Raw genomic sequence first — 25,414 nt, 5'->3', positions numbered from 1 at the left:
TTTTGACACTCTGCTGTCTTTTGGACATCTCGAGGCTCCTGCAGGGGTGCAGCATCTTCAGCTCTTGGTAAGTGATCTGGTACATCTGTTCCACTGGTTTTATGGTTCTTCTCAGACACTTTTTCTGTTTCTGTGACCGTAGTAAAAGGCTTCACTACAACCTGCTCTCCTAGCTTTTCAGTCATGAAAACAACATTGTGCTCTTCGTGAAGAAGCTCCAGGTTAGCTGCTTTAGTTTCTTCCCCCGTAAGTGTCTGATCAAGGCTTTTCTTTGGCTGTAGAACTAACTGGGACTTGTCGACATCCTTAGATGTGTCTAGACTGGTTCCAAGTGCATCAGAACTGTTGGTGTTTTCAATTGCAGTGGGGGGTTGATCTAAGCATGGCGAAAGACCAGTTTTAAAAGAACTATGCTTGTATTCAGTCTTTGCTTGAACCACTTGCTTTGACTCTTTTAATGTCTTTTTTTCTACTTTATGAGAGTTCTCAAAAGGTTTCAGCCTCACTGCTTCTTGTTCTTCGTTCTTCTTTGGCAATGCCTTTACCATCTTTTTGGTGACACTTGTCTTCATTTCTCTCTCCTGCTGAACTTCAGAGCTGCTGGTCTGTATGAGTTTCTCACCGACTGTAAACTGCTGACTGAGTTCAGATGAGCCCTCGGTTGAGGTGGTGACTCTTGAAGTTGTTTCAATCATTATTCTCTCATGGTCCTCTCTATCATGGAGCTCTGAAACAACCAGTTTGGCTTCAGCTTCCTCTGTCACTGTAGCTTCTTGACCCAAAACCTTTTTTCGGAGATTTGGGGCTTTTGTCTGTACCTGTTGCAGTTGAACCGCTTGATGTTTATCTTTCTCTGCTTTTCCTGATTTTTGTAATGTTTTAGGTTTTACAGACTCTTTTTGTTGATCAGCAGCTGGACGTAAGGTTAATTTCTGCATGCTTACACTGGGAACCTCTGCCTCTTTCTCCTGCCTTTGTTTAAGGGTTCCTGTCAATCCTTCTTCTCTTTCATGTGAAACTTTAAGCATGTCTGTGCCCATAAGTTGGCTCAGTTGCCTTGTCTCTGGTTCTGCAGTGAAGACTCGTTCTGGTCTGTCAAATGTCATTATCACTCGATCTTCTCGTTCGTGAAGTCCATGAGCTGTTAATTCTCGGTCAGTAGTTCTCGTCACTTCTGCTCCGTGGGTTATTACGTGTTTCTCGAGCTCTGTAGGTTTTACAGGAACCTTCTTTAACTGAACAACTTCTAGTTGTGGTTGCTTCTCTTTGGGTAATGTGGTAAACTTGCTTTTCATCTTTGGTGACATTGGCATGTCTTCCTCCAAAACAGGGATCTTGTCCGTTTGCTTAAGAGCTGACGGTGTTTTTGAGAGATTAATTACACCTTTAACCATTCAAGAACAAACATGGAAGACATTTGACCTTTTTATGCTCACAACATAAAGATCAACACCAAAAACCACACAAAAACATTAAGCTTATGGAATTTAAATACAGATCCTAAGAATTGTCTTTTATATAAATGATATTTTAATAGAAATATCAACTGTCTAAAATGTAATATACCTTTAGTAGGTCCAGGAGCTGAAACTGGTTCCTTATCTGCAAAATTTAAAAAAGGATGACTGTAAGCACATGTATGAAAGGAAAAGCCTCTGTTAAAGCCAAAGGAGGGTCACTATTAGAGGAAGAGGCATGTGAGCATCTCAGACTGAAGATGTCCCAGGTAGGTTTAAGAAAAGAAGACAAAAGTAAAAAGAAAACAACAAATATGAAGATGAAACACAGGGAATTACCTTCAGGTGAAGAGATTTTCTCTGAGACAAGAGAAGCTTCAGCCTTAACGGCCTCTTCAGAGGGTTTCTTCTCCAAAGGTGCAACTTCAGATAAAAGAACACCAATGGATTACAGTCACAGATAAAGATCTGCTCAACAAACAGTTAAACAAAGCTGACGATGAACTGTAAGCTGCTGTTGTTGTAAACCAACCGACATCAGCAACATAAGACAAACAGAGAAGACACTTTTCACAAACACAAGAAACTACCTGCTGGAGAAGCAATATGTTCTGCTGGTGCCTTTTTTGTTGGGCGAGATGGTTTCTTCTCATCTGGAGAAGTCACTTAGAAGCACAAGATATAAAGGTAACGACCAATTAGACGATGCAAAGGTAAGCAACAGCACATCAAACAAAAAGCCGCCTCCTAAAAAACAGTGTATGGTTTTTATGGTTTCTTCAGAAGCCTAACAACACAACAGCAAAGTCCACTAAAAAAAACTACCTGGAAGAGGAGAAACTTTTTCTGCAGGAATTGCAGGGAACAAGGGCTTCTGCCCCGAGGGTTTGCTCTCCTCTGGAGAAAAGTATTAGAAAGATGATGCAAAGATCAAAAGAGTAGACACATGTAAAACAAGACTGAAAACAAAAAAGAAAAGAGTTTGCAAATTACAGCCCAACCAGAGCAACATCTGAACATCACCCACCCAAGAAAAAGAGATTTACAAAACAAGAAAAGACTCTACCTTCAGGAGGGGAAACCATTTGAGTAGCAGTGGGAGAAAGAGGGCTTGAGGATTTCGGAAGTGAAGCAGTTGGCTTCTTCTCTGGGAGAGATACTTTTTGATTGTAAGATGTCCGAGTCATGACAAAGAAACCAAGAAGTTGTTTTAAATATAACGACACACACTTCAGACAAACACACTGACAAACAATTCAGAAATGACCAAAATCTGAAGACAAGGTATGTCATATAGCCTAAATGAATGGAAGCAAAAGCAAGAACCTTTAATAAGATTTGAGGGTACAAACTAAAAAATGTGTTACCTCCAGGAGCTGCAGCTTTCTCTGCACTAGGAGGTGGAGGAGGTGATGGCTTTGCTTCGGGTTCAGGCTTCTTCTCCTCTGAGGGAGGAACTTTGCAAACAAAAGATGCTAACGTCATGACTAGGTCAACCATGTTGGTAGGTTAGAGCGGTAAAAAAAGACGATTTGCACATGAGAGTCTCTAAACTACACCAAGAAGAAAATCCAGGAAGAAAAGAGTCACAAAGACAAAAACTCTGAAACAGACATGTAAGAGTTGGAACATTGGAAAAGCGGTTCTGTATCTCCATGAGCAAAGCTGGCTATCTGCTCATGTAATAAAGCTTGGTCTGCAGCCTGCTGGTCCATTTAAGGTAGCAAGTTTTAAAATTCTAAGAGATAAAAACCAAACCCATCCCTCCAGAACCCTGATGACTGTGATTTCCATTGGGTCATTCAAACCAACTCTGCAGCTCACCGTTTAAAGACCCACTCCAATTAAAAACATATTTTTGGTGTTTTCAACATGTTCTTGTGACATAAATAAAGAAAATTACACTTAAAACTGCATTTCTGATTATTTTTACATGAATGTCTCTGTTTTCCTGGACTGAGATGGAATCTGGATCAGAACTGTATGGATGGATATCTACAATGTTGGTCCCCATTTTTGCTGTTCTGCTAAAGTCAGGTTGGGGTCGTAAGGGGCTGTAAGCTAGCGGGAGACAGTTTAAACAAAGGGATGATGGGACATAGGGGCAGGCTTACTCCGCGTCAATAGTCCCGCCTACAACTCAGAGGTAAATTTCTGACAAACTCCTGCTGCTTTGCAGAAATTATGTCCTAGAAAATGACAGTTTTTTGATTTTGTCTAAAAACTGCATCATCATCATTAACGACCCACAGGAAACACTTTGAAAATATATCAAAAGATAATGGGAGTGGGCCTTTAAAGCGTTATATAAGCTTCACTAACTCTTGCTTGTCATCTGTTAAACAAGAACTCTATCTAAAAAATACTTCTCAAATGGAAAACCTTAACATTTCTGATGGTCATTTTCCATAAAAAGTGGATGTTTTGTGTTTTCGTCTTTTTCCGAATTTTGTCCTCCAGCAATGAAGTGTCTTTGGATTTGGATTCGACAAAGGGGCAGGAGGAAAGATGCAGAGGCATTACAAGGGATTGGGATTTTTTGTTAGCAAGATAAGACACCACTGAATGTCATGCAAACAAAACATTTAAAGAATGACCTAAAGTCACCCAGGAACGAGTTGTAACTGTTTCATCAACTTGTACTATTAAGAAGATCCAAAAGACACATCATGATTGTCTTGTAGTCATATCTACCTTGTTGCTGAGCTTTTTCAGCCTGAAGAATTTGCTTCAGGCTTTCAGAATCTTGTGTTGGTGATGCTTTGGGACAGGAATGTTTTTCCCCTGTTATCAGGTCTGGAGCTGCAGCCACTTTCTGGATTTCTAGCGGTAGGCCTTTTGCCTCTGGAGCCGCCTTTGGTTCCTCCTTAACCACTTCTGCTGCCATAGGATGATGTCTTAATGTTTCTGGAGATTTATCGCTGACCTCAGTCACAGAATCTGTAATATTTGTAGACTTTGTTTGCGCTCCTGTTTCTGAAATGACCTTTATAGGCATTTCTGCAGGAGTCAGAGATGTTTCCAAAACAGGTGTTGGCACTTTTGCAACAATCTTTGGTGCTGTTTGCTGCTTTTTTGGCATCTCCAGAACGTTTGTTGGTTTCTCTGGCAGTTCCTTTGGGGTTTCTGTAGTCAGCTTTAATTCTTGTAGAACCACATTTGATGAATCTGGAACCATCTTTAGTGTTTCTGGAAGACTTTTTGGTTTTGGTAGACTTGGTTCTTGAGGCATCTTTGATTTTTTTGGAAGCTTCTTTGTTGTTTCCAGAACAATTTCTGATGTTTCTAGAAGATTTGTTTGTGTTTTTGAAGACTCTGTTACCACTTCCAAAACATTATTTTGTTCTTCTAGGACTTTCCTTCTCTCCTTTGGCACTTCTTTTACATCCGTGACCTTCAGTGGCTCATCATCAACCCATCTAGTTTCTGGAAGATGCCTGTTGAGTTTTTCTGGAACCATTGATTCTTCTGGTTCTCCTTTAATGGGAGGGCTGGGAGTGTCTGGCACATCACGTCTATACAGCACAGGCAGTTTTCCAAGAGGCTCAGGTATTTTTGGTATGGAGATACCTTGGTAGAAGAGTTATATGAAAAAGAGGTCAAGTCACACCCTAGCGGGTGCTAAGATTTTGAAGATATTTCAACTTTACACATTTCAGCTTCAAGAGGAAACTGACAAAACAAACAATCATGATTAAAATTAAAATGTATCCGGTAACCTTCGCGATACCTTCAAGAGAAGTAGCTTCTGTCTTAAGTGGAGGTACTTCAAGCGCAGATGGCAGAAGAGCAGCTTCATTGTGCGTTTGTATTTTTGGTCCACAAACAACAGCAAACAAACAAGTAGTACAAGATTACACTCTTAACGAGTGACTTCAAAGTTTGAAGAAGGACAAGTTTTGTAAAGCAAGCCTGTAGACTAATACCTTGAGCTGGTACAAAGCGTGGGCCCAGGGGAGCTGCAGCTGGCCCAGCAACACGCTCTCCAGGTTTTGGAGCTTCTGCTGTTCATGGCACATGTAAACACAATGAGACACGTGCATGTAGCCGTGGATGTTTCTACCACTGTGACTTCACCATTACAGGTCACTCTATCGAGTGCACAAAACAAAGACAATGAAACACAGGCAAAAACAAAATCCCTCCAAACTCTCCTAGATCCTGTTATTTCATGACTTCATGAGATGTCTTCATTCTTCGGAGGAGTAACCCTCATGATGGACTTGTTATTTTCAAAAATGAACCTCAAGAGGTTACTGCTAATAGTTGTGGTGACACAAAACCAAACAGTGAGGACACAACAATCATTTTCCAGCTTAGTGGCTGTGAGACAAAGATGTTCAAACATTACCTTGTGGTGTTTGTTTGACTGTTGCTGGTACTTGGCTTTCAGGCACTGCTTTGGCTGCTCTGGACTCAAGCTCTTTCAAAGTGAGATCTTCAGTTTTCAGTACGGTTGTTGTCTTGGCTTGTTGAGGTTCAGGAAGGCTCTTTGTAGGGGCTACAGGTGTTACAGTAATTTGGTGCAAAGAGAAAACGACTGTAAAAGCCGAAGGGCTAAAAAGAGTGAAGATAACTGAGAAAACACAGAAAGCCAACAGACTGACAGAGAAAACGTTTAACGAGAAGTGAACTGGAAGAAGCACAATCCTTCGTGTTCACGATTAAACACAAACAATGACAGCTGTTTTTTACAGAAAGCAGCCGCAACAAAAGAGAATTTAACACAACAAGGTTGTTTCAGACACTGAATTTACAGAACTGGAACCTATCTGAACAATCTGCCAAGTTTGAATTGCAAATGTACTGTCTTCCAATGTACTGGATCAACTGCAGCACACCGGATACAGTACCAGATGCTTGGTTCAGTTTAAATCAGATACTTTTTATTAGAAATGTTAAATAATTTTAGTTAAAACTTGTGAAAAAACATGTTTACAACTTATCTGAAAAAAACTAAGAAGTTTTAAGTAGAAACTAACTACTTTTTTGTTCTTTAAGTGACAAAAAGAAGAAGAGAGGTCATTTTTCTAGATGTTCTTTCTTCAGAAAATACAAGAATTGTAGCAAAGAATGACCCACAAACAAAGAGCAACAATAACCACTGGACAGCACACAAGAACATCATTACCTTGTTGTCGTGGAGGCTCTTCTTCAACCTCAGCTGGTGGCTTCTTTACTTCAGTTTCTTTAAGATATTATGATGCATTTTAGTTCTCTGATCACAGACTATACCACTTTCATTATGTAAAAAGCTTTCAGAATGGCATAAGAGCTAAAGAAAAGAACACAACAACAGGAGATCGAATACAGAAATAAGATTTTCAAGAAGGGAAAGGGATTAAGCAGATACCTTTGGATGGAGCTAGGACCATCTCCTCTGGTACCCTGTAAGCTTCTGCAACTTGAAAGATCAAGAAATCTCATATTAAACCCAGCTCAAGTGTGTGCTCTACATTCTGCTGACAGAAACGTCCAGTCAGGGTTAATATGAGCAGAAGAAAGACGTGAAGAAGAATCAGAAAACATACAAGACATTGATGAAACGTGTAAGAGAGCAAAAACCTCCAAGAAAGAGCAATCACTAAACCACTACGACTGCAACTACGCCTAGAGGCGAAGAGAGGCCTTTAAAAGCAGCACAAGGGGACAGCTCACAGTTATTGTTAGTAAGTCTGCAGGTCTATTTAGCCATAAGCTTTAGGAACAGCCAGGAGCCTGTCAGCCTGCTTTCTAAAGCTGGTATACCTGCAGAGTCTTCTGTTCTGACCCCAAATTGAGTCCTCTCAATAGTTTCCTCCACAACCTTTTTGGTCTCTGGTGAAGGAAAAAGAAGATGACAGACATGAGAGGCTGCTGCCAGAAAACTCTCATTCATCGACACCGAGGGCTGAATCCAGTTAGAAGACATGAACCTACAAAAGGACAGAAAAGACAAAAACAGTTCCAACAACATGACAAGTGAGGTGACCCGAGTGGACAGTTATTCTGTGGAAGTCCAAGGAAGATGAGAGCTGACCTGAAACTGTTAAACTACAAAAGTCAGCGGTTACAGGACAGTAGTGCAGGGGGTGGGCGTGGGGGGGGGGGGGGGGCAGGATGTCATATTAAACCTCCTAACTCATGTTAAAAAGATAAAATGAGATTCTACATTTTAAACTTGGACTCTGACTACAAACAAATACAAAAACAAGACAAAGTCAACGTGACTTTTAAAGATCACTAATAAGACGTCCGGCACTTGAATCTCAGTGATCTTTACTCTTTTATTTCATTCCAACTTATGTCAAACAAAATTTGACATTAACATTTTGAAACAGTTATCAATATGATATCTATTTTAGCCAAAAAGGTATTCATGTATGTTTTGGTAATATTGTCAAAAACTATGCAAACCAAAGACCAATGCTCCCTTAGATCAATGTCAGTAAATACAATGATTCATTAATTCACTGAATTTGAAAGTTCTTCGAAAGTCTTGGGCAGAAAACTGTTCTCGCTTGGCTAGAGTCCAGCTCGGTTTGCAGGTTAAAGAAGTGGAAGCCCGTGACTGAATTAATCAGTTATGAGAACTAAACAAGCACATGGATGAAAGTTAAAAAATGAAAGATTGATGATGAGGATGATGATGATGATGATGATGGTTAAACGCCACAGAGGAGTGAAAAGCTTCCTGTTCATGGAGGAGAAGCACAAAAACCAAACCAAGGCCCACGTTTGTACCTGAGAATTCACGTCTTTCTTTGCAGTGATAAAACTCTGCTGAGTCTTCAGGTAAAGACAAAAAGGGGAGTCAGGAGAGGTCGGTAAGGTCACAGACGCAGATGATTCAGCCGCTCCTAGACTTACCTCCACTGATTGCCATTGATGCCACATCTGGGACATACAGTAACTCATCGGCAGCATCTATGGATTTGTCCACAAATACTAAAATAAATATTAACCAAATCTCTGTGACTAAAACCCTAAAGGCTCTGTCATGAGTCATGAAAGAGCCAGAGTCCTGACTGTGGGGTTTTATTCAACCGCTACCACTAACTGTGTTGGAATGATGACATTTAATCGACATACTCACTTTGAGGGACCCTTTCCAAGCCCACCTCTGTAAAGGGACAGGGTGCACATGTGTCAATAGAACGGTGGATCAGGTCAGCGTAATGCAGCTGCTGTCTAAGACAAGTACACACCTCTGCCTGACAGGTAAAGCTCAGCAGTGCTGCGAGCTTCTCCCAAAGGCTCCAGGCGAGCGATCACAGAGTAAACGCCTGAGAGGTGAACACATCACACAGCATAAGTGCTTCTGGTGTCGCTGCTGCTGTTTCCCAGCCTTGTTTTCATTTGAAAGAGGTTAGGGGGAACAAGCAGAAGGGGTCCGTGACACAAATGTTCTTTGGATCAAACGAACCTTCGTCCTGCGCAGTGACATTGCGGATGGTCATAAAGTGCCGGCGACCCTCTGTCCTGAAGCTGTATTTGGGGTTTTCTGTAAGCTCCCACGAGTCTCTGTACCAAGTGACGGTGGCGTTGTCAAAGGACAGCTCACATTCGAAGGTGGCGGAATGGCTTTCGTTGACCTCGATGTTTTGGATGCGTTTTGTAAACTGAATTTGGTTGGCTAAAATCAGACACCCAGAGAAAGACTTTACAGTTTTGCACAGGTGTCGGCCTCTAAGCTATGAGCCGATCTGATCTGCTTTTATGACTGAATCTGGGGGTCATTTACATTTTTTGTTCATTTTGAAGACACTTGGAAGAAAAACAGAATTTGACAGAACACAGAAAAAGCTGCAGGTGGACCCACAGGCTTAAAGAGGCATGTTAGTTGGGAATTCTGGACCTCACCTGTCTTGTTTTGAGCTTCTGGTGTTGGAATTCAAGAGTCTGACACAAGAAAGCATTAAGGATACACAGCACTGAGGCTGCCACCTTCACAGCTTGAACTCTTACCTGTAACAGTGAGCTTGGCGTTGGAGATGTGCGGTCCACACACCACACGGTAGTTGCCCTGATCTGTGGCCCGGCAGTTCCTGATCTTCAGGTAGTGGTTGTCACCCACCCTGCCAATGTCATACTTCTCACTGGCATCCAGCTTTTGTGTACCTTTGTACCACGTCAGACTGATCTCTGGGTAATTAATCCTGATTTGACACTCAAAGGTGGCGCACTGGTTCTCTGGAATGGTCTGGTCGGCGATGTTCTTCACCACAGTAACAGGCTGAGGAAACATGCACGTCATTGTTTCAGTGCTTTTCGTCTTTGACTGCTCTGAGAAACAAAGGCTGATCTTCACCTCGGTGCTGACGCCACCCTCAAGCTGTGGGATGAGCCGGACAATGTCCCCCTCCTCCACCTGACCTCCGTGTTCAACCTCCTGCAGCGGGACACATTCTGTTAGAACCACGCAAACGAACTGCGTCCTCTCAGAAACCTCCGCTGTCAGAGCGACTGGACATTAGCTTTGTGTGTGAGTGCAGATATTGTTTTGCTAGCAATCTGATATAGAAGAGCAAAAGAGACTGAGCCCAAAGTGTTCTGCCCTTTGCTCTGTGGCTCTCCTGGCTTATGAAGGACTTTATAAGGTTTTATTTGGAAAACATTTTTGTCTTCCTTGCTTCTTTTTGCTCTTACTTACATCGTTAGCGTCAGGAAACTTAACTAACAATAAAAAAAAAAATGTTGCTTCAAAATAAAGCCACACTCTCACTGGCGGCTTCCAACTAGGATTGAAAATGAGTAGGAGGTCAGAGGTCATATTGTGCCAATCCCTTTCATACCGCTTTTCCCGCCTCCATCTCCTTCTCCCTCTTGAGGAACTCCACGGCCTGCAGGATGGCGCGGTAGTCATAGATTTCATGCTCTCGCAGGATCCTCTCGTAGTCTTTGGGGTCGTGACCTCTGAGTAGATCCACAATGTTGATATCCCCCTCCTTCTTGGGACTCTTTTGCTTGGAGGGAGTCCTGACAGTGATTAAAAACACAGAGGCTGAGTCTTTGAGATCACATCTTCTTTTATCATTTTCATTTAAAGTGTTTTGGGGAAAACACAAAACAACAATTTGTCTTACTTTTTGAGTCCTTTTCTAACGTCTCCAATTTGCCCCGCCTCTTCCTTTTTTGTCACTGTCATCTCAGCACCACTCTCAATTTCTCCATGTTTGTTAGAGGCAATGCACCTATACAGACCAGAATCCGATTTGATCACTTCCCGGATCTCCAGTTTGGCATCCTGGCCCTTGTGCTCAATGGATATCCGACCACCAGGGGTGACCTGTCTCCATTTGCCCTTCATCCACTTTACACTGGGGATCGGATCCCCTCCGATTTTGGCAATGAAAGTTGCCGTTCCCTCTGGCAGAAAAAGGAAGAGACGGAGGTACAGATGAGAATGTCAACAGCCAAAGCATCTGAGCTACAAGCAGAATCTGAAACATGGCTTACTTTCAACAACAGACACGTTTGTGGGTTCCTCAATGAAGAAGAGGTTGTCGAGCCGTTTGACGGGGGCGGCTGTGGCTGGGACAGCAGCCTCACTGGGGGCAGCCTTCACTCCCTTTTCTGAAACTGTATTGCAACATGACTGTAGTTGTGCATCAGACCCAGCTCATATCATGTCATGCCTTAGTCACATGCCTAGACTGCTGAGTAAACCCGTAGAGAGAAAACGTTTTTTTTTCCATGGGAATGCCTCGGGTGTCAGATCGTAGCAAATACTTAAACAACACACTCGGGTAAGTAAGGCGTAGGTGAGATGCAGCTCCATCGTACAGATCTGGAGCCTGTTTGTGTTGTTCATAAGTGCTGCTCGTGTGTCCCTCGCTCCAGGGATGTGCTGTCAAGGGAAGCGGGTGAGAAAGTGCCTCACCTGTTATCATCCTCACCTGCCATCCTAAAATGTATACAAATAATCTGTGCTAAAAAATTGAATATAAAGAAAGATTCTGATCATTTTTACCATTTTTAAATGATAGATAGTAAAAAGTGTATACTTGTAAAGCCCTTGTCCACCTTCTTAGAAAGCCCAAAGCGCTTTATAGTCACTGTCCTATTAGCCCATAAACACACACATTCACACACTGCCAAACACTGGCGGCCACCTATAACCACCAGAGGCAATGTGGGGTTCAGTGTCTTGCCCAAGGACACGTTGGCACATGGGCAGGTGGGGTGGGAGCCAAGCCTGGGACCTTCTGATTAGGGTTTGGCGCCTCTGCACCACAGCCTCCCCATAACCTCAAAATCTCGGTGTTTTGCATATTTCCTGTTGAATTACCGCTGTGAGGTGAGGCAGCCCAGACAGATTGACAGATTGTGCAATCCCATACGAACTGGGATGAGTGTGTGGCTTTGGCTTACTCAGCGTACATGTTCATAATTTAATGCTTTATTTAAGAGGAAACTAGGCATTGCAAATATCCCTTCATGTCCTCCTGTTCCTTTAATGGTTAATGTAGTTCACTGTCATTTCTTTAGTGTTTCGATCTGATATAAACCTGCACTAAAAAGACACAAGGTGAGACAAGCAGTAGCTCACCAGTTAGTGTATTTGTCTTCTGTTATTGCTAATAAAGTTTAATAGGAGTTTGGACCGCAGAAACTGTGGATTTAATCTCATTAAAAAATGTCTCAAAGTTGGACTTTCAATCAAAACGTGAAGTTGCAAATATTGGAGGACTAATGTCGTAACAACACATCTCCATTGAGACTTTTAAACTTAAATTTTACGTTAAGGTCGTGGAAATTCTGCCCAGAAGGAAAGGAGTGTGGATTTCCTTTAGAAGTAAAGGTTAAACCAGTGTGTGTGCTTACAGGAGAGAATGTGTATCAACTGACAGAGTCAGGGCATCACCTCCCCATCCCCTACATCTCTGCCTTGCTGCAGCCTGACTGTTGGAAATGAGGGAATCAGGGTGTAGTTTGTGTGGACCTCCTACTGACGTCTCATGGGCACTTACGTTTCAGACGCCCCCCCCCGTGCATGCAGCGTTTGTGCGCGGCGGGTAGCCAGAACTCACACCTTACTGACCCCTAGAGTGTCACGATCCAGCAGCATTGCATGGACGTCCTAAGCGTAACTTATCTTGGCAAATACCTTATGACACACTTACCACACACGACAATGGAACGTTCCGTTTTCATGACGTCTCTTAAGGTGGTCATACAAGCCTCAAGGTTAAGACACACCTGCGCTCTCCTTAAGATGCAGCCGCTCCTCTCTGCGACCCCCCATGCACCCGGACGACCCAAAAACCCATACGGGTGCGTGTGACTAAGGCATTAGTTCTCTCATCAATACTTTGTATCTGTGACTTAACAACCACGGATCAAACAGAAGGAAACGTGTTGTTTTTAGGTTTAGGCTTTTATCATTAAAGCTCCCTCAGTGCTGTGCTGGTCAAGGAGCTTCTTGAACAAATGCTGATCAAATATTGTTTTCAAAAACCTTAAACCCTATCCAGCATGACACAGAGGGGTTAGCTTACCTTTCACAGTGACCTTCGACTTGCAGAAGTCACTGCCAGAAGCATTGGTGGCTTTGCACAGGTAATCTCCTGCATCCGTCTCTGACACCGGTCTGAGCTCCAGTGAGGCAGTGCCACCAACAAACGTGATGATGGTGTTCTCGCCAGACGTCAGCTCCTTTCTGTCCTTCATCCACTGGATGGTTAAGGGAGGCGAGCCGCTCACACGGCATTGGAGGTTCAACGTTTCCCCCAGCGTCACAGTCAGGGGCTTCAGAGGAACGTCAAACTTGGGAGCCTGGGCAGTTTCTGAAAAATGAAAGCAGACAGCTGAAGACATTAAAACAGGCTCTTCTACAAGACTTTAGAGAAAAGTGCCACAAAAGTCTGAGAATGTGATACTTTTGTTATGTCCATGTTTCAGACAAAATAGAAATATGAACTGATTGTAACTTTGTTCTTGATAACTGGTGACTTCCCTCAAGCCTGGAAATGATCTGCAATTACAGTCACCTGTCTATTTCAATAGAGGAGACATCAAAAACCTGAACTGTTCCAGAAATTCCCCAATCTGCATCTTTAAAGGTTTGGAGAAAATGATGAACGAGCAGTTTGTAGTATATCTGGATCCCTGCAACATCCTAAATCCTATGCACTTTAGATCATCCCTGTTATTCTGAAAGCTGTGAATGAAATAGTAAATGCTGTTGAGCAGCTTCATTTATAGACCAAGGCATTCACTGTCGGTCATTCAATGTGAGGAAAGCTGCTGCTGGTCAAAACATCCCATCATGCACAGGTGAAAATAGTAAACAAAACAACAACTGACATGAGAAAAATAAAATAAAATTCAATTATTGTGCCAAAAAACATTAAAGTCACAGTGATTTGCAGTAAATATTAAGCAAAAGAATGCAGTGATTATTCAAATTTGGCTCTGTGCTGTGATGCTAAAAGGGTACAGCGGAGCAAAACGGCGGCTGGATGGCCCAGTTGGCTGCATGCAGGACTGGGACATGAGAAATCAGGGTTCATTTCCCAGGGGGCACAATGAGCTTCATCCAGTGTAGGTCCTTGGGCAAGACCCTTCCCGCTACTGCCTAACCCCCCCCCAGTCCCTACCAAAGTGGCAAACGACTGTTTAAGTCTGTTCCCACAGCACCGGTGCAGCCTGTGCTCCTGACAGCATTCACTCGCTCCCTTTCCCCCGTATCACTGGTTTTCTGCTGCAAGTGACTGAAATCTTTTACAAAAGGCACTTAAATTGAGCTCCTACAACCATCTCCTAAAGAAAACGGCGATAATCATGGGTGGTGATTAACACACTTGATTTTAAATTAGAGTCTGTCATATTTTTATGGATCATTTGCATAAGGAGTTGTGAATGTTTGGTTATTTTTGTGGTAAATTAGATGTTCTTCTCAATCCACATTCCTGATTAAATAAAGCAAAGAATTGGCAGCAACTGTTTGCCATATAAAGCATCCAAGAATCCGTGAAGCCCCTAACCTTTTGCTAAATGACATAAACCTGTCTTACCTGAAACTGAGAGGGAGACCTGACAGGAAGCTTTGCCTGCTTCGTTGGAAACCTGGCAGAGGTAAACTCCGCCGTCAGAGACAGAGGAGTTCTTGACCAAGAGTACGGCCATGTTATTCTTGAAGGTAATGTCATATTTCTCCGAAGTCTTAATCTCTCTGTTGTCCTTGCACCAAGTCACAGTCAGCGGTTGGGAGCCGGACACCCGACCCTCCATCTTCACCGTTTGACCCGATGAATCCGTCATTGACTCAGAAGGCTTCTTGGTGAAGTTTGGAGGAACTTTACGCTCTGGTTAGGAAGGACACATAGAGGGGATAATGTTAGACTGTAATATATACATTAAAAAAATCTTCTTTACAATGACACAAGGACTTTGACCAGCCAGTTCTACAGAAGATCAAATCTAAAGACATCCTGTAAAATAAATGCAAAAGAGGTGTACATCTAGATTCCAGTTTAATCTTCTTTTCATGCAAACAAAGGGAATTTGAACAGTTCCAGAATAATGAAACTAGGCTCTGGGACACTTCAGAGACTTCTTCTGAACCCAGCAGGCTCAAGCAAGAAACCGCAGCATTCCCTACTGATTGAGACGTGTAAGTCGTCCACATCTCTAACAGTAGAAATGATACAAAACCATCAAAAAAATCCCGGAGAGGTTTGGGAATTCTTTTAGCTTTTCAGGACACAGGAAAATTCCTCTCAGCTGAGGTGGCTCTGGCATCTGGCTGGATGCTTCCCTGGGAAGGTGTTGCAGACATGTCCCACCAGACAGAAACCCCAGGAAGATCTGGGACATGTTGGAGAGACCACGTCTTTCCACTGGCCTGGAACGCCTGCGAATCCCCTCAGAGGAACAGGACGAAGTGGCCAAGGAGAGGAAAGTCTGAGCATCGTTGCTTGGACTGCTGCTCAGTCCCAGATAAGTGGAATAAAATGGATGGATGGAAACTCTGGCGTGGTTTGAGCCACAACAGTGTTTCCAGTCTCATGTGTGACGGTCTGGAGTTTTGGCAGAAGCAAATGCTGAACTTAGCTTTGACAAAAAATGGCTTCATGTGAACCACCTAACACTGGGATCTGAGGGGATCAGCGGATTTTTGTCTGTGTGAAAACACAGACAGGAACATCGCCACACAACGGGTTTACAATTGAAACCTTTCTCTGATTCACATGTTGCCTCTCCTTCCAAGAACGGGAGCATTTAACACAAGATGGCAGGGTGCCAAAAGGTTACCCGTTTATGGGATGGGGCTGTTCAGACAACAGTTTTTGCAGGTCACAATGGGTTTGGATTAATCCTCACGTTGACTTTGTCCCTCTCTTTTTGCCCAGAACTTCTGCTAAACCTCAGAGTGTCTCTCCAGAGGAGTCAGTCAGATTGAAGCTGATCTTATGTTAAGATTTGTTTAGTAGGAGCTTTAATCTGCTTCTCCAATGGGAGAGACCCAGGTCTCTAAATAAATGGTTCAGAAATAATTTGCAGTCACTTTTCAAAAGGTGATGCTCCTACAATATAAATAGAGATGAAAGTAGAACCAATATCAAGAAGAGTTTCCATGAAAGACCGGCACCAAGTCATTCTTTCTCAGACATATGCATCAGTTGTTTCAAACACTGAGCGAAAAACAACATCTGCCAGTTCTTCGTCAGTGATTGGTCACTGTTGTTGGTGTATTGCAGACAGTGGCTTTAACCTGTGTTAAATGCAAGATGATCATTCAAAACATGCACAGGTTCTGACCGTGAGCACACATACCCTTAACCCCAAACAAGATTGTTTTCACCTAAAAACAAAAAAATCAATCAGCTGTGTTACAAACATAAACTCCTCAGGCTCTGAGACCCTCCTTGATCCCAACAGAACACAGACAGCAGAACATGAAATCACAAAAGAAGAGCCACAAACATGTGACAAACCTGACACTGTGAGCACGGCCGCACATCTCTGAGTCCCGGCTGTGTTTTGGACTTCACACACATATGTACCAGTGTCTGATAATTGAGCATTTTTCAAATGAAGCTCAGTGCTTTGGGCTTCGAAGGACATCCGGACATGCTCGTCTTCTCTGAGCTCACAACCATCTTTGATCCAGATGAATGTCATTGGATATGATCCAGACAAAACACACTTCATAGAGATCTCAGAGCCCACCATGCAGGATGTGTCCTCCAGACTCTGAACAAATGACGGTGGTTCTGGTAAGAGAAGACTATAGATGAGACCACAGTGTGCGGCACAACACCACAACGGGATCAACAGCCAGTGTGCAGAAAAGATAACAGCAAACCTCATGTAAGATACATATGTACATCACTGTCAAAGATTGACAAAAATCTATTTAAAAACACAAGTTTTTTTGTATTTATTTGGATGGCATGCGACATGTGACCATGCAAAAAACTGCTTTGACTAACCTTTCAAAGAAACCCGACAAGAACAAGACGTCTCCCCAACAGCATTCGTGATAACACACCGGTACGTGCCGGCATCCCTGACTTCACAGTTTGTAACATGAAGAGCCACTGTGTCTTTCTCAACAGTCACTTTGTGCCTCTTGCTGTTTGTAATCAGCTCCTCATTGAAGAAGAAAGTTACTTCAAAAGGAGCAGAACCTGAGAGGGTTCCTTCCAGGAGAATATCTGATCCTCTTACAAGCTCAGCTGATTTAAAAGGCATAATGAACACTGGCGGTTCTACAAAAGAAAATTGTAAAACAAATTCCATTGAAAAAACAAGTTTTAAAAGAGGTAAGGCTTTTGCTGGTTTGGTAGAACAGAACTATTTGAACAAAAGTGACATCAGCAGAAGGTATCTCTCTGTGGAGGCCCACTTTTTTGCTGTGCGAGTAAACTGAGGGGTTCCATCCAGAGAACAACAGCCCTGTTTGGTTTACTTTACACGTGGAGAGCTCTACTTGTGTTTTCATTTGTCTTACATTTTTATACTAATTGTTCCAGCTCCATTGTTAAGGCTGACGAGGTCACCTGCAGTTCCTACTACAAGGTTTCTTGCTGATTTAGGAAAGGATTTGTGCTTCAGAGGGATGTGGAGAATGACTTTGTTATTCATATTTAGGACTGAAAGTGTTGGATGTTTTCACAAGCTGGCCTAAACCAGTCACAACCCATGAAGAAACAAAAAGGAATCCCGTATGGATGGAACACATGTTCCAATTCTACCTGCTTTGTTTGCTCCTCAAGCTACGTTCACACTGGATGCGGCAACACCATAACCCTTGTGCTATCCTATGGGGTCCAGATGACCCGATCCTCACATTGACATGTTCTCCCTACCATGACAAAGGTGGATAAAGGTGGAGAGGATTTCATTTAATCCATGGACACCAGTGAAGATCACAAATCATTGAAGAAAAAAGGTCTAGTGGGTCTAGATGACCCAACTCCCAATGTTAAAGTGCCTAGGATAGCACAAGGGTTAAATAAACAGTCTATGTAAACGCCCCTAAACCTGCATTTCGCTGTTCAAAAGCCTCGTGTTTACGCATTGCTATGCAGGTTTTAAGGTCCATTCACGGACCGTACATAGAAACACCAGCCGTACTTTCAACAGCTAAACTTTGACCAATCATGGACTTGGATTTGATAGCAACCTTTTAAAGCACAGAAGTACCAACTGTTGTAAAAATGATCATAGAGGGGAAATGAATAATTACGTTGTTCCTGCCCGGCTGGAATTCTATAAAAACTTTGTCTTTCATTTATTAGAATAAAGATGTCACAGAAAAATCCTGGGGCAAAATTCACTACATTTGCACCGGTTTGACATTTTGTACCAATATTCTTACAACTGTAGGTGGCAAACATCTGCTAGTAAACAGTAGAGAAACACAACAAGAAGCCCCTCCTTGCCGCTCCTTGTGTGTCCGGTGTGAAAACCACAGGCTGAATGCGCATTCATAAAACCACGTCTAGGACGTTCTTGAACGTGGAACGCATGCCCCGTGTGAACGTAGCATCAGAGTTTAATCACAGGTACCAGCTGTGTTTTGGCCAAAAATGGACTTTAAAAGTCAGGGAAAACACAGATAACAGAGCAGACGGAAAGCAGTACAAACCTTTGATCGCTACAGAAGAGCTGCACTGGTCTCTGCCTGACTCGTTGATTGCCAAGCAGACAAACTCGCCACTGTCCTCTACACAACAGCTTGGAATCTCCAGAGCTGCCACTGAGCCGTCGAAGGACATTATGTTTCTGTCACTGGAAACGATTTCTGAGCCGTCTTTTAACCATGTAATGCGAATTTCAGGACTGCCCTGCACTTTACAGGACAGTTTCAGAGGCTGGCCAGTTTGCAGCACTCTGGAAGGCTCAAGCTTCATCACAAATGAAGGGGCTTCTGCAATTAACGGCCACATTTACAGTAAACGAGAGACAAGAAAAGGGAGAAAAGAGTTTTTCAGAAGAGTTCAACCACACCTTTTACAAAAAGGACTGCAGTGCAGTCCACCTTCCCAGCATCGTTGGAAACTTGACAGGTATATTTTCCAGAGTCACTGGGTTTGACTGAGTGGAGCTCCAGTGAGCTGGAAGAGGAATCTTTCTTGATGACACATTTTCCCCCTGTGAACAATTCCTTCTCTTCTCTGAACCATTTTACAACAATTGGAGTGGATCCAGTAAAAGCAGATTTCATCACAACGTTCGATCCCTGTAAGACATCCTGGGACTCGTGTTTCACTGTAAAGCCTGGAGGTTCTGCATTAACAAAAACACATCATTCATGTTGACAGCAAATTGAGCAGAAGCGGTAATGTTTCTGCTTCATCTGCAGGACGTCACTTCCTCAGACCTTTCACAAGCACAGAACCACTGGTTTCCTCCGTTCCAGCGGGGTTTGTAGCTCGACAGATATACTCTCCTCCATCACTTTGAGCTAGGCCTCTAATCCTCAGTGAGGCTGTACTTTCACAGAAATCCAGCTCATATTTCTCATCATTGTGGAGTTCCTTTAGGTTCTTGAACCAAGATACAGCCAGAGGCTCAGACCCAGCAACTCGACACTCCAAAGTTACACTGCTGTCAATGTTGGCATGTATTTCCTTTAGAGGTTTGGTGAAAACTGGTGCAACAGCCCGATCTGTGTTGAAATGATTAAAAAGAAAATACAACTAGCCATTGTTAAATCCCTCATTTGGCGCCAAGGATATATGTGTGGGCAGAAACTAACCTATAACAGTGACTGAGCTTGTGCACTTGTCTTGTCCCACTTTGTTGGATACCACCATCGTGTAGTCTCCGGTATCTCCTTGTTCGGAGGTGAGAATTTTAAGAAGAGCACTGTGCTCCTTTAATTTGACTTTGTATTTATGACCACTGATGATCTCCTTTCCATCTTTGAACCATTTTACGCTGAGCTCAGGGCTTCCAGTAATCGTGTTTTCCAGTGTGGCTGAATTGCCTGCAGTCACACTGATGGATGCTGCTTTTTCTAAGATCGCAGCAGGTTCTAAAAACAGAAGAAGCTTTAGAGTTGACCTAACTGTTACTGTACGAGAACAAATAATTGTTGATATGTTAAGCAAAACAGTGTTCTAACCTTGAATGGTTAGGACTGCTTCACATTTCTGTTGTCCTGCCTCATTTATAGCAAGGCAAGTGTATCGGCCACTGTGCTTTATTTCCACAGAGGGGAAGGAAATGCTGGCAATATTATCCTCAAATGTCATTTTGATGTTTGGATCCTCTTCCCTGATCAGTTCAGAGTCCTTGATCCATTTGATGGAAATAGGAGCTGAGCCCTTTACAGTTCCCTGTAATTTTACTGCTTTTCCCAAAACTACTGTAGCACTCTCAATCCTCTTGGAGAAAGTTGGTGGTTCTGAAATAACAAAACGGCAATGCCAACATGAGGACTGCCAAACCATTTAAACCTAACAGTTGTAATTGTCATTGTTTACAGCATGACTGACCTTTCTGTCTAACCACAGACTTTGAGGTCATTGACCCAACATCGTTTGCTATGGTACATTCATATTCACCAGCATCAACGCTTTCAAAGGGATGAATCTCCAGTGAGCTCAGAAAACCCTGAGAAATGATTCTGTACTTTTTATCACTAGTCAGGGGTTTCTTGTTCTTTTTCCAAGTAACTTTAAATGGTTCAGAGCCTCCAAACTCACAGTCCAGCACAGCAACCAGACCTCTGACTGCTTCCACGGAGGCTAAATCCTTTCTGAAGTATGGAGGTTCTGATGGAGAACACAGTTTTGATACCAACTTATTATCTTAAAAAATGATAAGTGTGTGTGTGGTTTTAAAGACAACTGTCTAATTCGCACACCTTTCACAACTGCCTTTGTACTGCAACTCTCGTATCCACAATTATTGAGAACCTCACAGCTGTAGTTTCCACTGTCACTGAACGTGACATCCCGTATCTCAAGAGCAGCGATGCCATCCTTTAAACTGATGGCATATCTGTCCCCAGCATGCAGCACGCTGTTGTTGTAGAGCCAGTTGGTGCGAAGCTCAGGGGATCCTCGGACACTGCACTGCAACTGCACATTGCTGCCTTGCTTCCAGACTGTAACGGACTCCAGCCTTTTTGCAAAGCCTGGTGGTTCTGGAGAAGGGCATTGTGAGTAAGAGCTGTTAGGGGTGTCACTGCTTTTCAAAAGCAGCCTACTCAGTTACAGAGATATGGTTCAAAACTCCAGAGTGACATTCCATTTCAATCTCAGTGGTGATTTACGGTTTGATGATGAAAATCTGAAGAAAGACTCAAAGAAAGACTCAAACAGCCTCTTACCTTGCACCTGTACCTCAGACGAGCAAGTTGAACTTCCAGCCTCATTTTTGACCGTACACTTGTAAGTTCCACAGTCTTTTAGTGTACTTTTTAGAATATCAAGACTAACTGTCTTCTTTTCAAATGACAGTTTACAATCTGGAGACTGGTGGATTTTTTTACCGTCTCTGGTCCAGTTGACAATCACTCCAGTGTCCTCATCAACCTGGCACTCTAGGTGCAGAGGAGCTCCAATCACAAGGGCAACTGGACACATGGGCTTTACAAAGTTGGGCTTTTCTATAACCCGTAGCTCCATGCTGCACTCTGCCATCCCAACACTGTTTGACACTCGGCACACATAGAGCCCTTGATCTGTGGCCCCAACGTTGCTGATCTCAAGAGTGTGCTCATTGTTTTCACAAGAGAAGTGGTAGTGTTCTGGCACTTCTGGCAAAGACTGGTCGCCTTTGAGCCAAACAACATTTAGAGGAGTAGATCCTCCTATTGCACACTGTATCAGTGCCTTCTTTCCAACATACACAGCCTGGGATTCAGGCTTACTTAAGAAAACAGGTGGGAGATGCTCTACAAGGATTAAGAAAGAACAAAACAACTCATTAGTGGTAACATGCTTCACTTTGGATGACCGCCTTAGGCAACAGCTGCTGTTTAGAAAAAAAATGAAGCCAACTGTATGACAACAGGAAGGCAAATACAAAATCTACGGAGCAAAGATGTTTGCAACAATAGCAGTGTATTCTGTCATTATGACTTTGAAGCAGTGACAAACACAGATGGGTGTTTTCTTACCGGTCACGGTGAGTGAGGCAGAGCATTTGTCACTGCCATGCTGGTTGGATGCCTCACAGCTGTATTCACCACTGTCCTCTTGGGTTGGGCTCAGAAGTTCCAGAGACGAAGCTGTGAATCGGCTGATAATCCTACATTTGTCACTTGCTTTGATGGAGTGTCCATCTTTGGACCACTTGAAGCTCACATTCGGAGCAAACTCGGTTTCACATTCAAACCTGGCAGTGCTGCCAGCGTTGACCTCCAGGGGAACCACTCTGTCTTTGAAAACAGGTTTAACTGTGGAAGAAAATGGCAGAAAATAAGTCAAAGTAAACAAATACTAACTCAAAAAGTAGTGCTTGTTTTTGAAAGTGGAGATGCAACAATGCTGTGAGAGATGACTCAGACACACTCATCCTTTGGGGACTGTGGGGGAGGATATGTATTAGTGCGTAGATGTGATCAACATGGTTCTGTAACAAAGGAAGGATGGACAGTACACAAGCAAAGAAGGGAGCAACAACTAGGATTGATGGGTGTTTAAAGACATGAAGTGGAAGATGATGGCTGGGAAAGAGGGGCATAGAAATAAGACCATCATATTTGTGGAGTCATTAAGGCTAGTTTGAAGTGAAAGACAGAACCGTTTCAGTTTCACTATGGTGTGAAGTTAGTTGTCGATATCAAAGAAGCAGCCATCATCAAACCTCTTGAGATCACAGTGAGCCTAGAGGATGTCGTGGTCCTGCCAACGTCATTCACAGCCTCACAGACATATTGTCCTTCGTGCTTCTCCTTGGCAACCGTGTTGATAGCTAATGTGTAAGTGTCGTGGTGTTTGGAACACATGAACTCTGTGCCAGATTTGACTAACTGTCCGTTGAAATACCACAAAACCTTGGTAACATTCTTAATAGTAGCAGTAAAGAGAGTGTTGCTGTTTTCCTCAGCACAAATGTCCTTCAGAGAATTAACAACCAAAGGGGAATCAGTTGTAATGCTAATGGATTCGCTATCCATGACTATCTCTGAAAGGCACTTCTCCCTGGTTTCTCTATGGGTAGACCTGTCCATATGCTGGCCTTCAGCTGCTGTCCAGTGTCTCTTTGGGCTTTCTGTTTTCAAGTTTTCTTGCCTGGACTCATTGATCTCAGATTTATTCTGCACAATTGCATTATGAAAAGAAGCCAAGGCCTCAGTTTTGACCTTTGCAAAATTAGGTGCATCTGGAGGAAACCCAACTACGTTCTCCATCAGCAACACATCGCCCACCAGAGAGGACAGCTTCTTTGTGGACGGTGCAGAGCTGATCTGTGCTTTTTGAAGCATCTCTTTCTGAAGGATGGTTGCCTGTTCTGGTGTGAAGCTCTGCTGCTCCTTGAAAACCATCGCATGCAGAGCCAGCTGGAGTTCAGACTTCATGTCGGCAATCTGGTGGCAATCTCCTTGAAAAAACAGCGTAATATCCAGGGGTACACCCGGTGATGTGATCACATAAGCACATGAGAACTGTGTGGGCTCTCTCAGAGTCTTGACCTCATGAATTTCCACTGATTCCAATCGTTGTACAGCGTCAGACAGTAAGATCAGGTGGTCAGACGCAAGAGCTGACTGAAGGGCATCTCGAAGGTGATGTTGTACGCTCAGAGTGACGGTGGTTGGAAGGTCAATGACAAAGCTGAGCTCTTTAGGTAGAGTCTGAGCGTCTTTAGACTCATGGACAAACATGGCCTCTTTAGATTGATTATTCATGCTAACAGTGGAGCTCTCGGGTTCATAAAACACTGTTGCCTGGTCTCCCAACATAACTTGCTTTTCTTCCAGCAACACTGACTGATATATTGATTGTCCCTCCTTGATATGGAGAGCAAAATCCTGCTCGGCTCCCTTCAGAATTTCGCAGCTTTCAGTAGCCACTGCATTCTCTCTAATAAAAACAGAGTTTTTAGAGATGTCGGGTTCAGTTCTTGATTCAGGCTCAAACCTTTCCTCACTATCAAGGCTAGTGGTATGAGCCTCTTCAACAATCTGAGTGTCTGTGATGTTTAAAGAATGCCTAATGTTTTGGTAATCTTCCTTCTCCAATAATGCTCGCTGTTGCGCCAGGTTGGCGACCAAAGGAGTTTCTTTTGGCAGCTGCAGGACCTGCGAGGATACAGGCAGCATGCTAAGAAGCCTAGACTCTACGTGACACTGTGGTTTCACCCCCACCATAGACAGATCTAAATTTTTGCAGAAGTCAGCAGTAATCTCCTGTCTCACCTCTGAAGGTGCTGCAAAGCTTAGCACCTTCTCTTGTTTTCGGAATGCTTTTTGCTCTTCAGATCGTGTGTCTGTAAGTTGGCCTTCCATTGACAAAATTGGGGAGGAATGGACTGACTGAACGTGTTTTGACCGTTGTTGCTCCTTTGTTGGCTGAAAAGAGGTTGCCTCTGTTTCTGCAGAAAACTGTAAAGTTGTCTCAGAAACAACAGCCATCTGCTCCTCTTGAGTCACTAGATGCAGCAAAGGCAGGTTCCTCCTGACTTTGGCCTGCTCCATAAGGAGGTCTTTGCGGCTAAGCTGCCCTTCAGACTGTAAAACATTCTGATCACAGATGACCTGTAAATGTAAAAATGATTTCCCCTCATGCTGACGCTTCAGAGACACAGGGGATCCACTAAAAGGTACCTCTCCAGTCTGTTCTGTCTGGAACTTGTATACCTCTTTAGTAGTAATAGCCGACTGGCACACTCTTTGTCTGCAGGGCCTGATGCTTTCATGCTCTTGCCTTTGTATTTCCAATTGGTTCTCTTTATGCAAAGCCAATTGGGATTCACTCACAGGTGCTACCACTGCCTTGGGTTGTTCTCTCCCAATGAAGGACTGGTTGGCTGCGTCTGATGCCAGCAGTGGCTCAGAGTGAGCTTCTAGGAGCAGCGGTTGGCCCACTGACTGAGCCAAGTACAAAGCCTTGAAATCCTTAGTGGCCCTAACCTTCCTGTCCTGTTGGGCTCTGTATGTGCTGCCCAACATTGTACCAAGAGTACAAAAAGTTGATTCTTCTTGGTTACCACTAGTGAGCTGTAGAGGCTCAGGCAGGACCTGTATGAGCTCTGAGAAGTCACCAGTGAACGGCGTGTCTCTCACTGTCATCAGAGGAAGGACCTCCTCTGATGTAGCTAGCATGAGCTTAGACGGCTGCTCAACGGCAAGCTCCGGTTTTAAGACCTCAGGGCTGAACATTTGTAGAGAGGGTTGCTCAATGACATTCTGCTTCTTTACTGAAGGCAGAAGCATTTCCATTTGAAGGTGCTCTGTTGGAACTGCTGAGACCTTAAGTGGAGGAGCTGGAGTACAGGAAACCCTCTCCTTTAGTTCATGTGACTGCAGAACCGCTGCCTGGTGAGTGTGCTGCTCTCGTTTAGGG

At 43.4% G+C, this 25,414-nt stretch overlaps 1 protein-coding gene across 1 annotated transcript in view; it reads right to left on the bottom strand.

The window, feature by feature from the left end:
- LOC101159719 (titin) overlaps positions 1 to 25,414 on the bottom strand; it is a 171,804-nt gene that overhangs the window by 107,617 nt on the left and 38,773 nt on the right. The window contains exons 40-75 of the mRNA XM_078939058.1: positions 22,024 to 22,302; positions 21,232 to 21,798; positions 20,764 to 21,045; positions 20,393 to 20,671; positions 20,020 to 20,301; positions 19,651 to 19,929; positions 19,273 to 19,560; positions 18,900 to 19,178; positions 18,538 to 18,819; positions 16,877 to 17,155; positions 16,379 to 16,657; positions 14,456 to 14,746; positions 12,938 to 13,225; positions 10,896 to 11,018; positions 10,523 to 10,805; positions 10,232 to 10,415; positions 9,748 to 9,828; positions 9,405 to 9,672; positions 8,863 to 9,072; positions 8,645 to 8,722; positions 8,533 to 8,559; positions 8,307 to 8,363; positions 8,181 to 8,225; positions 7,206 to 7,274; positions 6,811 to 6,861; positions 6,589 to 6,645; positions 5,809 to 5,958; positions 5,384 to 5,461; positions 5,188 to 5,250; positions 4,152 to 5,027; positions 2,825 to 2,914; positions 2,524 to 2,616; positions 2,283 to 2,354; positions 2,048 to 2,122; positions 1,797 to 1,880; positions 1,567 to 1,602 (exon numbers count right to left, since the gene is read on the bottom strand). Coding sequence (XP_078795184.1) covers positions 1,567 to 1,602; positions 1,797 to 1,880; positions 2,048 to 2,122; positions 2,283 to 2,354; positions 2,524 to 2,616; positions 2,825 to 2,914; positions 4,152 to 5,027; positions 5,188 to 5,250; positions 5,384 to 5,461; positions 5,809 to 5,958; positions 6,589 to 6,645; positions 6,811 to 6,861; positions 7,206 to 7,274; positions 8,181 to 8,225; positions 8,307 to 8,363; positions 8,533 to 8,559; positions 8,645 to 8,722; positions 8,863 to 9,072; positions 9,405 to 9,672; positions 9,748 to 9,828; positions 10,232 to 10,415; positions 10,523 to 10,805; positions 10,896 to 11,018; positions 12,938 to 13,225; positions 14,456 to 14,746; positions 16,379 to 16,657; positions 16,877 to 17,155; positions 18,538 to 18,819; positions 18,900 to 19,178; positions 19,273 to 19,560; positions 19,651 to 19,929; positions 20,020 to 20,301; positions 20,393 to 20,671; positions 20,764 to 21,045; positions 21,232 to 21,798; positions 22,024 to 22,302 — 7,104 coding nt within the window. The remainder of the gene's footprint in view (positions 1 to 1,566; positions 1,603 to 1,796; positions 1,881 to 2,047; positions 2,123 to 2,282; positions 2,355 to 2,523; positions 2,617 to 2,824; positions 2,915 to 4,151; positions 5,028 to 5,187; positions 5,251 to 5,383; positions 5,462 to 5,808; positions 5,959 to 6,588; positions 6,646 to 6,810; positions 6,862 to 7,205; positions 7,275 to 8,180; positions 8,226 to 8,306; positions 8,364 to 8,532; positions 8,560 to 8,644; positions 8,723 to 8,862; positions 9,073 to 9,404; positions 9,673 to 9,747; positions 9,829 to 10,231; positions 10,416 to 10,522; positions 10,806 to 10,895; positions 11,019 to 12,937; positions 13,226 to 14,455; positions 14,747 to 16,378; positions 16,658 to 16,876; positions 17,156 to 18,537; positions 18,820 to 18,899; positions 19,179 to 19,272; positions 19,561 to 19,650; positions 19,930 to 20,019; positions 20,302 to 20,392; positions 20,672 to 20,763; positions 21,046 to 21,231; positions 21,799 to 22,023; positions 22,303 to 25,414) is intronic.

This window comes from Oryzias latipes, chromosome 21 (assembly GCF_053564925.1).
Source record: "Oryzias latipes strain Hd-rR chromosome 21, Olatipes_Hd-rR_3.1".
NCBI lineage: Eukaryota > Metazoa > Chordata > Actinopteri > Beloniformes > Adrianichthyidae > Oryzias > Oryzias latipes.
The sequence above is the reverse complement of the archived record's forward strand: the minus strand, read 5'-3'. Positions and strand labels throughout refer to the sequence as shown.